This window comes from Nematostella vectensis, chromosome 6, assembly GCF_932526225.1.
Source record: "Nematostella vectensis chromosome 6, jaNemVect1.1, whole genome shotgun sequence".
Classification (NCBI taxonomy): Eukaryota; Metazoa; Cnidaria; class Anthozoa; order Actiniaria; family Edwardsiidae; genus Nematostella; species Nematostella vectensis.
The window spans coordinates 13,717,319-13,731,256 of record NC_064039.1 but is presented as its reverse complement, the minus strand read 5'-3'; the positions used below and the strand labels follow the sequence as shown (position 1 = coordinate 13,731,256).

The following is a 13,938-nucleotide window of genomic DNA, read 5'->3' as shown; positions in this document are numbered from 1 at the left end:
TTTGCTTACGAAAACTCTCATTTTTAATTCTTAACATTTTACTTTGACTAGTCTTACTAGACACATACAGAACTGACAAACACGTATCATAACGATGAGCGTAACTCTGATGACAGAAATCCTTGAGTTTTCAATACTCTACGATCTCGTTGAAAAATCCCGACAGATAAATCGCCTACCGATGGTTTAAAAAACCTCGAAGGTTTTCATTGGCCAGTAAAGAAATTGCTTCCAGTCAAGCCTGTTCTCCGCAAGGCGCCGAGTAATCACCAAATGTAATTCTGTCGCTTTCGAGCGACGGTATCAGGAGAGAGGTTCAGAAATTGAAAACTATTGACGAGAGCTCGCAGCATATGGAAAATCGCTGTGACCAAATTCAGAAAGTTAGGTATAATTTTTCAACGCTGATGCGCTTATTGTGATGTGTACAGGGGAATTAACGGGGAAAAGAGCGAGACAAAAAAAAAGGGTTTTTTTTCGCGTTGACATGACGGTCACAATTGAAAGGGAGCAGGTCCAGTCTAGCCTCCTCCGCAGGCAACTACTCATAATGAAAAGGACGGAAAGAATGGGTTACCTGTGGCGAAATTGCGGTGTAGGGACTAAGGGAGACTAAGCGCTTCCGGTTTGTCACTTCCGTTTTTTTGCCACAGGAAACCCAATCCTTTTTTTTTCTTTTTTTGCTCTTTGAGATGGCTGCGGAGGAGGCTAGGTTTAGTCTGTTTTAAAAATATCTAGGAATCAAATCAACTAAGAATGCATAGTTTGTTAAACACCTACTAAGGGACATCGTTGCGTTAATTTGTGAAAATTGTCACTCTTAATTTTAAGCATGTTCAGAAGCTAACATGTTTCATCCACAGGAAGCAACAAAACTTTTCATGGTTCTTTCGCGACGAGGATGGAAATAGCCAATAACAATTTTTATGCAGTTCTTACAGTCCACATCCGTAGCCTCTTAAATTCTTATCAGGCATAGTTTATGGGTCATCTTTTTGGGTTTCGATTACTGGAATTCCGATGTTTGGTCATTTTGCTCCAGCATTTCTAGTTGAAAGATGCGCATGTGCAAACGAAACCCCTTAATGGATCGACCTATGGAGGACGCCGGGAAATCGGATGCTTGCAACGGATAATGGGTACCATCTGTATGAACGACTTTTACCGGCGAATATTTCCCAGGTTTACCCTCTGTTGTTCAAACCACAACCCTTTGTCCTGTTCAGGGCCCAAGAATATCATTCACTTGTCCAGCAGCCGTGACTAGGCGTGACCTAGCAGCACCGGATTGTGTGACAGGAAGCGGGACGTCATCCAACCATGTCGTTACCCGAAGATATGTTCTGTACCGTGACGTTCGGAGTCTTAAGCGAATTGTACACGTCACGGCGGAATATTGAGAGATTTTGCGTGAACCTGGCAAGAGAGGCAAACGTTACGAGCTAGTCACAGGGAGACGTATGTTGCGAACTAGTTACAACGTTACGAACTAGTCACCCTGCTTTTAAAACGCCTTCGCAAACCACATTCCACAGACCACAGTCTTTCGACTCATATCATCGATGACCTATACTAACGTCGCAAACAAAAGAAAAGAATATCTATTTTTATACCATAAACACAAGCTATATGCCCTTTGTGTCAGGTATTTGCAATAGTTGGGATAGAGGGCATTTGCTGTAGGACGTAGAGCACGTGGCAAAGCAGACTTAGAAATCCGTCGCGCAAGTTAAATCAAAAGCGTGCCAACCGTGTTATATTTCTCATAAAAAATATCTGCAAACTATCTGCACGCAAGTCTTGACCGTGAAAACCAGGTCAAATGCTCGACAGAGCAACTTGCTCTGTCCCACTAGCGGTCACCTTAGCAAGGTGCAGTCATACCTGTCTCTGTTCTTAGCCACGAGAGAACACTCTACGCCCTCCATGAGGTTCCTAAAACAGTTGGTCATCTCGTCTCGCTTGTCTGGGGGCGTCTGCAGGGTGATGACACTCTGCTGCAACTCTGTGAAGTACTGAGACGAAAACACACATCTGTTACTGGGTATACTACATGGGCGTCTGTATAGCAATGACGCTTTGTTGAAACCCATGGAGTATTGAGACGAAAACACACATCTGTTACTGGGTATACTACATGGGCGTCTGCATGACATTGACGCTTTGTTGAAATCAATGGAGTATTGAGACGAAAACACACATCTGTTACTGGGTATACTACATGGGCGTCTGCATCACATTGGCGCTTTGTTGGAACCAATGGAGTATTAAGACAAAAACACACATCTGTTACCGGGTATACTACATGGGCGTCTGCATTACATTGCCGCTTTGTTGAAACCAATGGAGTATTGAGACGAAAACACACATCTGTTACTGGGTATACTACATGGGCGTCTGCATCACATTGACGCTTTGTTGAAACCAATGGAGTATTGAGACGAAAACACACATCTGTTACTGGGTATACTACATGGGCGTCTGCATCACATTGACGCTCTGTTGAAACCAATGGAGTATTGAGACGAAAACACACATCTGTTACCGGGTATACTACATGGGCGTCTGCATAACATTGACGCTCTGTTGAAACCCATGGAGTATTGAGACGAAAACACACATCTGTTACTGGGTATACTACATGGGCGTCTGCATAACATTGCCGCTTTGTTGAAACCCATGGAGTATTGAGACGAAAACACACATCTGTTACTGGGTATACTACATGGGCGTCTGCATCACATTGACGCTTTGTTGAAACCAATGGAGTATTGAGACGAAAACACACATCTGTTACTGGGTATACTACATGGGCGTCTGCATAACATTGACGCTTTGTTGAAACCAATGGAGTATTGAGACGAAAACACACATCTGTTACTAGGTATACTACATGGGCGTCTGCATCACATTGACGCTCTGTTGAAACCAATGGAGTATTGAGACGAAAACACACATCTGTTACTGGGTATACTACATGGGCGTCTGCATAACATTGACGCTTTGTTGAAACCCATGGAGTAATGAGACGAAAACACACATCTGTTACTGGGTATACTACATAGGCGTCTGCATCACATTGACGCTTTGTTGAAACCAATGGAGTATTGAGACGAAAACACACATCTGTTACTGGGTATACTACATGGGCGTCTGCATCACATTGACGCTTTGTTGAAACCAATGGAGTATTGAGACGAAAACACACATCTGTTACTGGGTATACTACATGGGCGTCTGCATAACATTGACGCTTTGTTGAAACCAATGGAGTATTGAGACGAAAACACACATCTGTTACTAGGTATACTACATGGGCGTCTGCATCACATTGACGCTCTGTTGAAACCAATGGAGTATTGAGACGAAAACACACATCTGTTACTGGGTATACTACAGGGGTATACTTATCTTGAAACACCCCCACTCCTTACTCGCTCAAGGGTACCCCGAATTGTGGAACTCACCTTCTCATTCAAAAGAATTAACCCTAATAGCGGCCGCGACATGGACCACTGCAAGCATAAAAAAAAAACATGAAGTTAGGCTAAAATGAAGGAAGTGACAATGCATACATTAAAAATCATTCGCACAAAATTTTTCACGCTGGCCCCTTATTTTTGATACTACTTTGATATACGATATAAATCGAAAGTCTCAATCAACCGCAGTGTTACTGTGCAGTATGAAGGCCGCGTTGCCAAGCCAGCATCGTCCCACATTACCAGTGAAGGCCTGCTTGGTTTAACACAAGGCAGAGGCAACAAGGTGGGCAAACAGTAAACTATGGGCCTGGGGCAAGGTTCGCATGGGTTGAATCACTGATGTGACGTTTATGACCGACCTGATTTCTACAGTCTTCAAACATGATTACGTTAAGCACCGTGGAGAGCATCTGCGATTAAAAAATGACGGGGAAAAGATTAGTTAGCTGCCTTTGCTTGTGTTAGGAGTGGATAGTGGATGTGGATAGTGATTGTTGTTGTTGTTGTTGGCACTAGTGGTTGTTGTAGCTGCTCATGATAGCGGTGTTTGTTGGTGTGGTTTGTTCTGTATTTGTGATGCTTTGTTTATGAAGGTGGTGTAGCTGAAGATGCTGATAATGATGTAAGTTCTTAAGGTGTGCCATTGTGTTGTATTGTTGTTGAGGATGTTTGTATAAAGCTGACGGCGACAATGATGAGCTTTTTTATGTATTTGGTGTCGTTATTGATAATGATGTTGTTGAAGATAGAGACACTGGAGTTTATTGTAGTTTATGACGATGTCGCTAACAATGATAAAGTTTATGTCTTTGGTGTCGTTATTGATATTGATGTATATCATGAAGTTTATAGTAGTCTGTGACTATATCGCTCACCTGTTGTAACATCTCCGGGTGAGATTCAAGAATTCTTAAACATGGCGGCTCATCATTAAGAATTTGCGTGTTTTTCTTTCTTCTTTTAGAAAAGCATTTAAACAGGTATGTGACGATGTAATCGAGTGTTCCACAACAACCAGTACAAACCATAATATCTGAACAATGGAGAAAGCAAAGAATGAACGATGAACCATAACATATGGCACTTAAACCAAAAGAACGTTCATACACACAAGGAGACACTTGAAGTGGAATCTAGCTCTGTTGTGCCTTTCGCCCCAGTTTGGCTGGTGGAAGTTAGTACATACATAAACGACTACAAGATTGAGTGTCAAAATTATATTATACATCCTTTTACCTACTCTACCCTTTTTCAGCTTCTCACCTCCATGACTTACATCACAATGCACCACAGCTGACCTCGCCTTGACACACACAGTCTTATCTTACACTGCCTTTTCCCAGCTTAACCGTACATAAGCTCTCCTCTACTATTGTATAAGCTCTCCTCTACTATTGTATAAGCTCTCCTCTACTATTGTATAAGCTCTCCTCTACTATTGTATAAGCTCTCCTCTACTATTGTATTCCGCCCCCTTCCTAATATTTATCTTGTCCCCCTTAGGGCCTATTCGCACTAGGCCAAAGTTTGTTTGTTTTGACAAAAAAAAAAAAAAAAAAAAAAAAAACAAAACTGTCAACGCTAGCAGGAAACATGTGCGAATGCGTTTGTTCGACCAGGACAATTTTTGTTGCAGCGGAACAATCTTCAAAGGCGCCGCTGGCCTGCTCTGGAGGCGGCCAGAACTAGGCCAAATGTCAAATCTGACAGGTTTTTTAATTAACTTGACTTGACTTAGCTTGACCTGAGCAGAAGTTGTTGTTCTTGATATTCATCGAATTTATTACCAGTAAGGCAATGAGTTGTGCAAAAATATTTCAAGGAAGCATTGTGATCAAACGTAAACAAACTCTGCAACTCAGCTTTTTCACGTGAGAAATCCGAGTCTAATTTTGAATGACGTTTGGCTCGCGTTCGGCTTTCCGTTTGAATGCGATTTACAAGCCAAACGATCGACCAGGACGAAATTTAGTTGGCTTTTTGTCCCGGCCAGACAAACTTTGTCCTCCTAGCGCGGTTAGGCCCTTATACTTCATCTCATCTCTCTTTGACTTCCTTCACAGCTTATTGCCAGGACACATACCTATAGCTGTTAGTCCCTCCAATATGGAAGATAACATATATAAGAAAACCTAAAAACACAAAAGCATAGGATAAATAAGAGACAAATAAGCGCCTGTACGCGTTAAGACTTCTCAAAAAGGCTGGCTTATCAGTACATGATTTGTGTACTATTTATTGCGCGCTCATAAGGTCTGTACTCGAGTATGCGTCGCCGGTGTGGGCTGCTCTACCGGAATACCTATCTGAGCACCTGGAGTCTATACAGAAAAGAGCTTTAAAAATCATTCTAAGGCACGAATATACGAGCTATAGTAATGCCCTTGCCTCAACGTCTCTCCAATTTTTGTCTGAGAGAAGGGATGAAGCATGTCGGAAATTTATGGCAAGAGCTAAAACTGTTGAACCCTTAAAATCTGTGGTTAATAACATGACAACTGTCCAACATGGATATAATTTGAGATCAGGAAATGAGAAAATAATAGGACCGCAAGCTAAAACTTGTAGGTTTAGAGATTTTGTGACTGTGCGCTATTGTTAGTTTCTGTGTGACGACCTCTCACTTGTAATTCAGCCATGATAGCTGCAATGGTGTAGAAATAAACATATATTATTATTATAAATTCGTTTTTTTTAATAGTAAAAGCCAAGCTGTGGAGCTTACCTGAGGTTCAAGTCTACTAAGGAAATTCATATGATCTTGAGCAAGGATCTCGAGAAGAGCGTAGTACGCCTGACTTACTTTAGGGTACTCCTGAGGGATGAGAATATGAATGAGTGTGAAACCCAGTTAAAGAGTGATAGGAGGAAAAAAATCGCTTCGGGAACAATAAAGTATGGTATAGACGAAGACGTCGGGGGGGGGGGGGGGGGGGGCAGTGTCACTGAAAGATAAAAGTGTTAAAAGAAAATAATAAATATCTTGGACTTCTCCTATCTTACGACAAGGTCTTTCCTTTGGATGGAGATGTAGATCATGAACATGTTGACTTCCCCTCCCTGGCAAAAATGCTTACTACCGCCCCTGCTATGTCCTACCTTACCACAAGATCTGTGCGTGGGATGGAGAGGAGAAGCTTCACGAACGTGTTGACCCCTCCCCCCCCCTCCCTAGCAAAAATGCTTACTACCGTCCCTGCTATATCCTATCTTACCACAAGATCTTTCCGGGATATGGAGAGAAGCAGCTTCACGAACGTGTCGACCCCTCTCCCCCTCCCTGGCAAAAAAAGCTTAATGCCGCCCCTGCTGTGTCCTATCTTACCACAAGATCTGTGCGTGGGATGGAGAGGAGAAGCTTCACGAACTTGTTGACTCCCCCTCCCCGCCCTTGAAAAATGCTTAATGCCGCCTCTGCTATATCCTATCTTACCACAAGATCTGTCCGTGGGATGGAGAGGAGAAGCTTCACGAACGTGTTGAGAGCGTTATCCAGCGCGTCGTCCCCATACAGATTAAACACGCCGAAGTTAACGTAGCCGCCACACAAAGCGGCCTTGAGCATCAGGAAACATATGGAGATGCCTTTGAGCGTGAGGACAGTCAAGGATAACACAGGAACACGTACGAAATATGAAAACATTAAGGGACAACTTACATAAAGTATGGCAAGGGTGTAGCGAAAGCTAAGAATCATTGGACTTGGTTATCGAATACCAGTCCGCGATGTGTTTCTGATTAATTTATAGCAATATCCATGATAAAAAAATTCCCATACTGCGGTGAAATAGATTTTTGTACTCCAAAGCGCTCTCCTTGATAAACAAAAAAATCAAATAGTCTTCTACTCATTTGCTATAAATTCAGAAACATAACAGCGGCAACACCGTCCAGCTTTGCCAGAGATACAAATTGCTCTGTGAACCACATGACAAAGGAAACGTTAGCCAATCATTTTCACCAGCGCGTGGCAAGAGAAAAACATCGCTTAGGCCTGTAATGCTAAGCCGATACTGCTAAAATGGTTGAACAATACAACTTCACATTATCGCCTTATAGGCTTCTAGGTTTGCCTTTATACCAACCAAGAACTGGCGACGTCAAAAGGATATTTTGTTTGATAAAGCTGATCAGGAGGCGTGTCCGTCAGTAAGAGAATCCGAGAACCTGAGGAGGACAACAAAGTCAATTTACGTCAGGGATAATTTGCCTGTTAAAGCCGCATTATCACCAGAAACCTCAACCGTTAAAAGACAATAGAATCTATTGGAATGCGTGCTATTTAATAGGCCACCCTATCTAAATTATCAATCACATCCTCAAAGAAACTTCCAATGGACAAACTGCTTTCATAATTTTGGAATATTTTTCGCGTTTTCAATTAAAAATCATCGGAGATTGTTACGTAATCGACTGGAAGTAAACTGGTGATAATGCGGCTTTAATAATGTATTGAGCATGTGAATTACCATACGCAACGATCATCTTGCTGGCTTCTCGAAAGAGCAGGATACCGTTAGGCGAGGAGACGTCGAACTGCAGGCGCTGTGAACGGTTCTGAACCAGTTCCGTCATGAGCTTGAGTACGGGCGTGGTCACGTTTGGGTCGTGGTACCACAGCTCACAAGCACGCAGCAGCACTGGCATGTAGGAAGGGTAGCTAAACACTTAGTCAGGGTCAGTACGCAGCTCTTACAAGCTGCAATTTGATTGGGCAAATGAACAATATCCGCACCTCGAAACAAAGAACGAGAAGAATAGAGACAAAAGAACTCCTTTGTAGAACAAAGATAATAGAAGACAAAGCAGCTGCGTACTTACTCCTTAGTTAAAGAAGGTCATTTGCGTTACTTCCTTGAACAATACTTATTCTGACAAAGTATCCATCTGAATTGGCTTATTCAAGCGATTACTAGAGATACTACTCTCAGTCAAATGTTAGTGAAGTATCAGACTTCACGCATGAGTATGTATTCTAGAGTGCTCTAGTAAGAAGATTGTTGCATTCTATAAAAACTTTAACGAATGAGTTTTTATAAGCATAAGCAAATACACAGCATTTATGTCTAAAGCACGACGCGCGCTACCGTAGCTACAGGAACAAAGTTTTAAGTAAGTTATGTAATTAGCAGTGAATAACACATTCTTAATTGACGCAAACTTCGTGCTCTGATGTGTACTGAAGCACTTTGCCTGAAGTTGATGTCAACAGATAGCACGTTGTCTGCATCCTCAATGGCTCATTTTCAAACCCCTCAAGGTGGTCACGGTAGCGCGCGTCCTATCAAATAGAACGTTGTCTGCATCCTCAATGGCTCACTTACAAACCCTTTAAGGTGGTCACGCTAGCGCACGTCCTATCAGATAGCAGGTTGTCAGCATCCTTATTGGCCTACTTCAGAAAGCTAACAACAAGGTGACCACGGTAGCTCGCGTCGTATCAGATAACACGTTATCAGCATCCTTATTGGCTTACTTCACAAAACTGTCAAGGTAGCCACGGCAGTGCGCGCAGCACTGAAAGTCCCTGGCCAATGACTGACACACATAAAATGTTTTATGAAAGGCACTTGGGAAAGGATACATCCATTCAAAGAGCATCATGTAGCTAACTTTGCTGTTGAACGCGAACGCAAGACCACGTAAGTCACGGCACAGTCCAATAAGCGTGCGCTGTGAAACAAAAAAAATAACAGAATCAACGTGCTGTTTGAGAAAAGAGGACATAAATTTATAACGATATATTTTTGGTGAGCCCCACGGCATTATATTGATGTGTATAGAGAGCGCTTCGAAAAAGAGGGAAAAATTACAGCCGAACTCGTAATTTCACAAAAGCTAAGAAATCGAAATATATTTCACGTCTGGTAATAGCGTGTAGTCAATACCACTTCGACAAATCTTCCGTCATCTGTCCCACACTCTAGTGTCTTGTTCTAACCTAAGATTCCTCTGTGTGGAAGAGATCATGTGTGTACGTGTCTAGTTCTAACCTTGGTTTCCTCTGTGTGGAAGAGATCATGTGTGTACGTGTCTAGTTCTAACCTTGGTTTCCTCTGTGTGGAAGAGATCATGTGTGTACGTGTCTAGTTCTAACCTTGGTTTCCTCTGTGTGGAAGAGATCATGTGTGTACGTGTCTAGTTCTAACCTTGGTTTCCTCTGTGTGGAAGAGATCATGTGTGTACGTGTCTAGTTCTAACCTTGGTTTCCTCTGTGTGAAAGAGATCATGTGTGTACGTGTCTAGTTCTAACCTTGGTTTCCTCTGTGTGGATGAGATCATGTTTGTACGTGTCTAGTTCTAACCTTGGTTTCCCCTGTGTGGAAGAGATCATGTGTGTACGTGTCTAGTTCTAAGCTTGGTTTCCTCTGTGTGGGAGAGATCATGTGTGTACGTGTCTAGTTCTAACCTTGGTTTCCTCTGTGTGGAAGAGATCATGTGTGTACGTGTCTATAGTTCTAAGCTTGGTTTCCTCTGTGTGGAAGAGATCATGTGTGTACGTGTCTAGTTCTAACCTTGGTTTCCTCTGTGTGGAAGAGATCATGTGTGTACGTGTCTAGTTCTAACCTTGGTTTCCTCTGTGTGGAAGAGATCATGTGTGTACGTGTCTATAGTTCTAACCTTGGTTTCCTCTGTGTGGAAGAGATCATGTGTGTACGTGTCTAGTTCTAACCTTGGTTTCCTCAGTGTGGAAGAGATCATGTGTGTACGTGTCTTGTTCTAACCTTGGATTCCTCTGTGTGGAAGAGATCATGTGTGTACGTGTCTATAGTTCTAACCTTGGTTTCCTCTATTTGGAAGAGGTCATGTGTGTACGTGTCTAGTTCTAACCTTGGTTTCCTCTGTGTGGAAGAGATCATGTGTGTACGTGTCTAGTTCTAACCTTGGTTTCCTCTGTGTGGAAGAGATCATGTTTGTACGTGTCTAGTTCTAACCTTGGTTTCCTCTGTGTGGAAGAGATCATGTGTGTACGTGTCTATAGTTCTAACCTTGGTTTCCTCTGTGTGGAAGAGATCGTGTGTACGTGTCTAGTTCTAACCTTGGTTTCCTCTGTGTGGAAGAGATCATGTGTGTACGTGTCTAGTTCTAACCTTGGTTTCCTCTATGTGGAAGAGATCATGTGTGTACGTGTCTAGTTCTAACCTTGGTTTCCTCTGTGTGGAAGAGATCATGTGTGTACGTGTCTAGTTCTAACCTTGGTTTCCTCTGTGTGGAAGAGGTCATGTGTGTACGTGTCTAGTTCTAACCTTGGTTTCCTCTGTGTGGAAGAGATCATGTGTGTACGTGTCTAGTTCTAACCTTGGTTTCCTCTGTGTGGAAGAGATCATGTGTGTACGTGTCTAGTTCTAACCTTGGTTTCCTCTGTGTGGAAGAGATCATGTGTGTACGTGTCTATAGTTCTAACCTTGGTTTCCTCTGTGTGGAAGACATCATGTGTGTACGTGTCTATAGTTCTAACCTTGGTTTCCTCTGTGTGGAAGAGATCATGTGTGTACGTGTCTAGTTCTAACCATGGTTTCCTCTGTGTGGAAGAGATCATGTGTGTACGTGTCTATAGTTCTAGCCTTGGTTTCCTCTGTGTGGAAGAGATCATGTGTGTACGTGTCTTGTTCTAACCTTGGTTTCCTCTGTGTGGAAGAGATCCTGTTTGTACGTGTCTAGTTCTAACCTTGGTTTCCTCTGTGTGGAAGAGATCATGTGTGTACGTGTCTTGTTCTAACCTTGGTTTCCTCTGTGTGGAAGAGATCATGTGTGTACGTGTCTCTAGTTCTAACCTTGGTTTCCTCTGTGTGGAAGAGATCATGTGTGTACGTGTCTAGTTCTAACCTTGGTTTCCTCTATGTGGAAGAGATCATGTGTGTACGTGTCTAGTTCTAACCTTGGTTTCCTCTGTGTGGAAGAGATCATGTGTGTACGTGTCTAGTTCTAACCTTGGTTTCCTCTGTGTGGAAGAGATCATGTGTGTACGTGTCTAGTTCTAACCTTGGTTTCCTCTGTGTGGAAGAGATCGTGTGTGTACGTGTCAATAGTTCTAACCTTGGTTTCCTCTGTGTGGAAGAGATCATGTGTGTACGTGTCTAGTTCTAACCTTGGTTTCCTCTGTGTGGGAGAGATCATGTGTGTACGTGTCTAGTTCTAACCTTGGTTTCCTCTGTGTGGAAGAGATCATGTGTGTACGTGTTTATAGTTCTAACCTTGGTTTCCTCTATGTGGAAGAGATCATGTGTGTACGTGTCTAGTTCTAACCTTGGTTTCCTCTGTGTGGAAGAGATCATGTGTGTACGTGTCTAGTTCTAACCTTGGTTTCCTCTGTGTGGAAGAGATCATGTGTGTACGTGTCTAGTTCTAACCTTGGTTTCCTCTGTGCGGAAGAGATCATGTGTGTACGTGTCTAGTTCTAACCTTAGATTCCTCTGTGTGGAAGAGATCATGTGTGTACGTGTCTAGTTCTAACCTTGGTTTCCTCTGTGTGGAAGAAATAACGTGTGTACGTGTCTAGTTCTAACCTTGGTTTCCTCTGTGTGGAAGAGATCATGTGTGTACGTGTATAGTTCTAACCTTGGTTTCCTCTGTGTGGAAGAGATCATGTGTGTACGTGTCTGGTTCTAAGCTTGGTTTCCTCTGTGTGGAAGAGATCATGTGTGTACGTGTCTAGTTCTAACCTTGGTTTCCTCTGTGTGGAAGAGATCATGTGTGTACGTGTCTATAGTTCTAACCTTGGTTTCCTCTGTGTGGAAGAGATCATGTGTGTACGTGTCTATAGTTCTAACCTTGGTTTCCTCTGTGTGGAAGAGATCCTGTTTGTACGTGTCTAGTTCTAACCTTGGTTTCCTCTGTGTGGAAGAGATCATGTGTGTACGTGTCTAGTTCTAACCTTGGTTTCCTCTGTGCGGAAGAGATCATGTGTGTACGTGTCTAGTTCTAACCTTGGTTTCCTCTGTGTGGAAGAGATCATGTGTGTACGTGTCTAGTTCTAACCTTGGTTTCCTCTGTGTGGAAGAGATCATGTGTGTACGTGTCTATAGTTCTAACCTTGGTTTCCTCTGTGTGGAAGAAATCATGTGTGTACGTGTCTATAGTTCAAACCTTGGTTTCCTCTGTGTGGAAGAGATCATGTTTGTACGTGTCTAGTTCTAACCTTGGTTCCTCTGTGTGGAAGAGATCATGTGTGTAAGTGTCTAGTTCTAACCTTGGTTTCCTCTGTGTGGAAGAGATCATGTGTGTACGTGTCTAGTTCTAACCTTGGTTTCCTCTGTGTGGAAGAAATCATGTGTGTACGTGTCTATAGTTCTAACCTTGGTTTCCTCTGTGTGGAAGAGATCATGTTTGTACGTGTCTAGTTCTAACCTTGGTTTCCTCTGTGTGGAAGAGATCATGTGTGTACGTGTCTAGTTCTAACCTTGGTTTCCTCTGTGTGGAAGAGATCATGTGTGTACGTGTCTATAGTTCTAACCTTGGTTTCCTCTGTGTGGAAGAAATCATGTGTGTACGTGTCTATAGTTCTAACCTTGGTTTCCTCTGTGTGGAAGAGATCATGTGTGTACGTGTCTAGTTCTAACCTTGGTTTCCTCTGTGTGGAAGAGATCATGTGTGTACGTGTCTATAGTTCTAACCTTGGTTTCCTCTGTGTGGAAGAGATCATGTTTGTACGTGTCTAGTTCTAACCTTGGTTCCTCTGTGTGGAAGAGATCATGTGTGTACGTGTCTAGTTCTAACCTTGGTTTCCTCTGTGTGGAAGAGATCATGTGTGTACGTGTCTAGTTCTAACCTTGGTTTCCTCTGTGTGGAAGAGATCATGTGTGTACGTGTCTAGTTCTAACCTTGGTTTCCTCTGTGTGGAAGAGATCATGTGTGTACGTGTCTAGTTCTAACCTTGGTTTCCTCTGTGTGGAAGAAATAACGTGTGTACGTGTCTAGTTCTAACCTTGGTTTCCCCTGTGTGGAAGAGATCATGTGTGTACGTGTCTAGTTCTAAGCTTGGTTTCCTCTGTGTGGGAGAGATCATGTGTGTACGTGTCTAGTTCTAACCTTGGTTTCCTCTGTGTGGAAGAGATCATGTGTGTACGTGTCTATAGTTCTAACCTTGGTTTCCTCTGTGTGGAAGAGGTCATGTGTGTACATGTCTATAGTTCTAACCTTGGTTTCCTCTGTGTGGAAGAGATCGTGTGTGTACGTGTCAATAGTTCTAACCTTGGTTTCCTCTGTGTGGAAGAGATCATGTGTGTACGTGTCTAGTTCTAACCTTGGTTTCCTCTGTGTGGAAGAGATCATGTGTGTACGTGTCTAGTTCTAACCTTGGTTTCCTCTGTGTGGAAGAGATCATGTGTGTACGTGTCTAGTTCTAACCTTGGTTTCCTCTGTGTGGAAGAGATCATGTGTGTACGTGTCTATAGTTCTAACCTTGGTTTCCTCTGTGTGGAAGAGATCATGTGTGTACGTGTCTAGTTCTAAC

The 13,938-nt window shown here is 42.8% G+C and overlaps 1 protein-coding gene across 1 annotated transcript in view; it reads right to left on the bottom strand.

Moving 5' to 3' along the window:
• Nucleotides 1-13,938, bottom strand: part of LOC5520995 (exportin-7) — a 31,349-nt gene continuing 17,411 nt past the window's right edge. The window contains exons 25-35 of the mRNA XM_048728863.1: nt 9,070-9,158; nt 7,955-8,145; nt 7,598-7,652; nt 6,919-7,078; nt 6,211-6,300; nt 5,569-5,617; nt 4,361-4,518; nt 3,845-3,895; nt 3,468-3,515; nt 1,885-2,015; nt 1-1,416 (exon numbers count right to left, since the gene is read on the bottom strand). Coding sequence (XP_048584820.1) covers nt 1,311-1,416; nt 1,885-2,015; nt 3,468-3,515; nt 3,845-3,895; nt 4,361-4,518; nt 5,569-5,617; nt 6,211-6,300; nt 6,919-7,078; nt 7,598-7,652; nt 7,955-8,145; nt 9,070-9,158 — 1,128 coding nt within the window. The 3' untranslated portion in view covers nt 1-1,310. The remainder of the gene's footprint in view (nt 1,417-1,884; nt 2,016-3,467; nt 3,516-3,844; nt 3,896-4,360; nt 4,519-5,568; nt 5,618-6,210; nt 6,301-6,918; nt 7,079-7,597; nt 7,653-7,954; nt 8,146-9,069; nt 9,159-13,938) is intronic.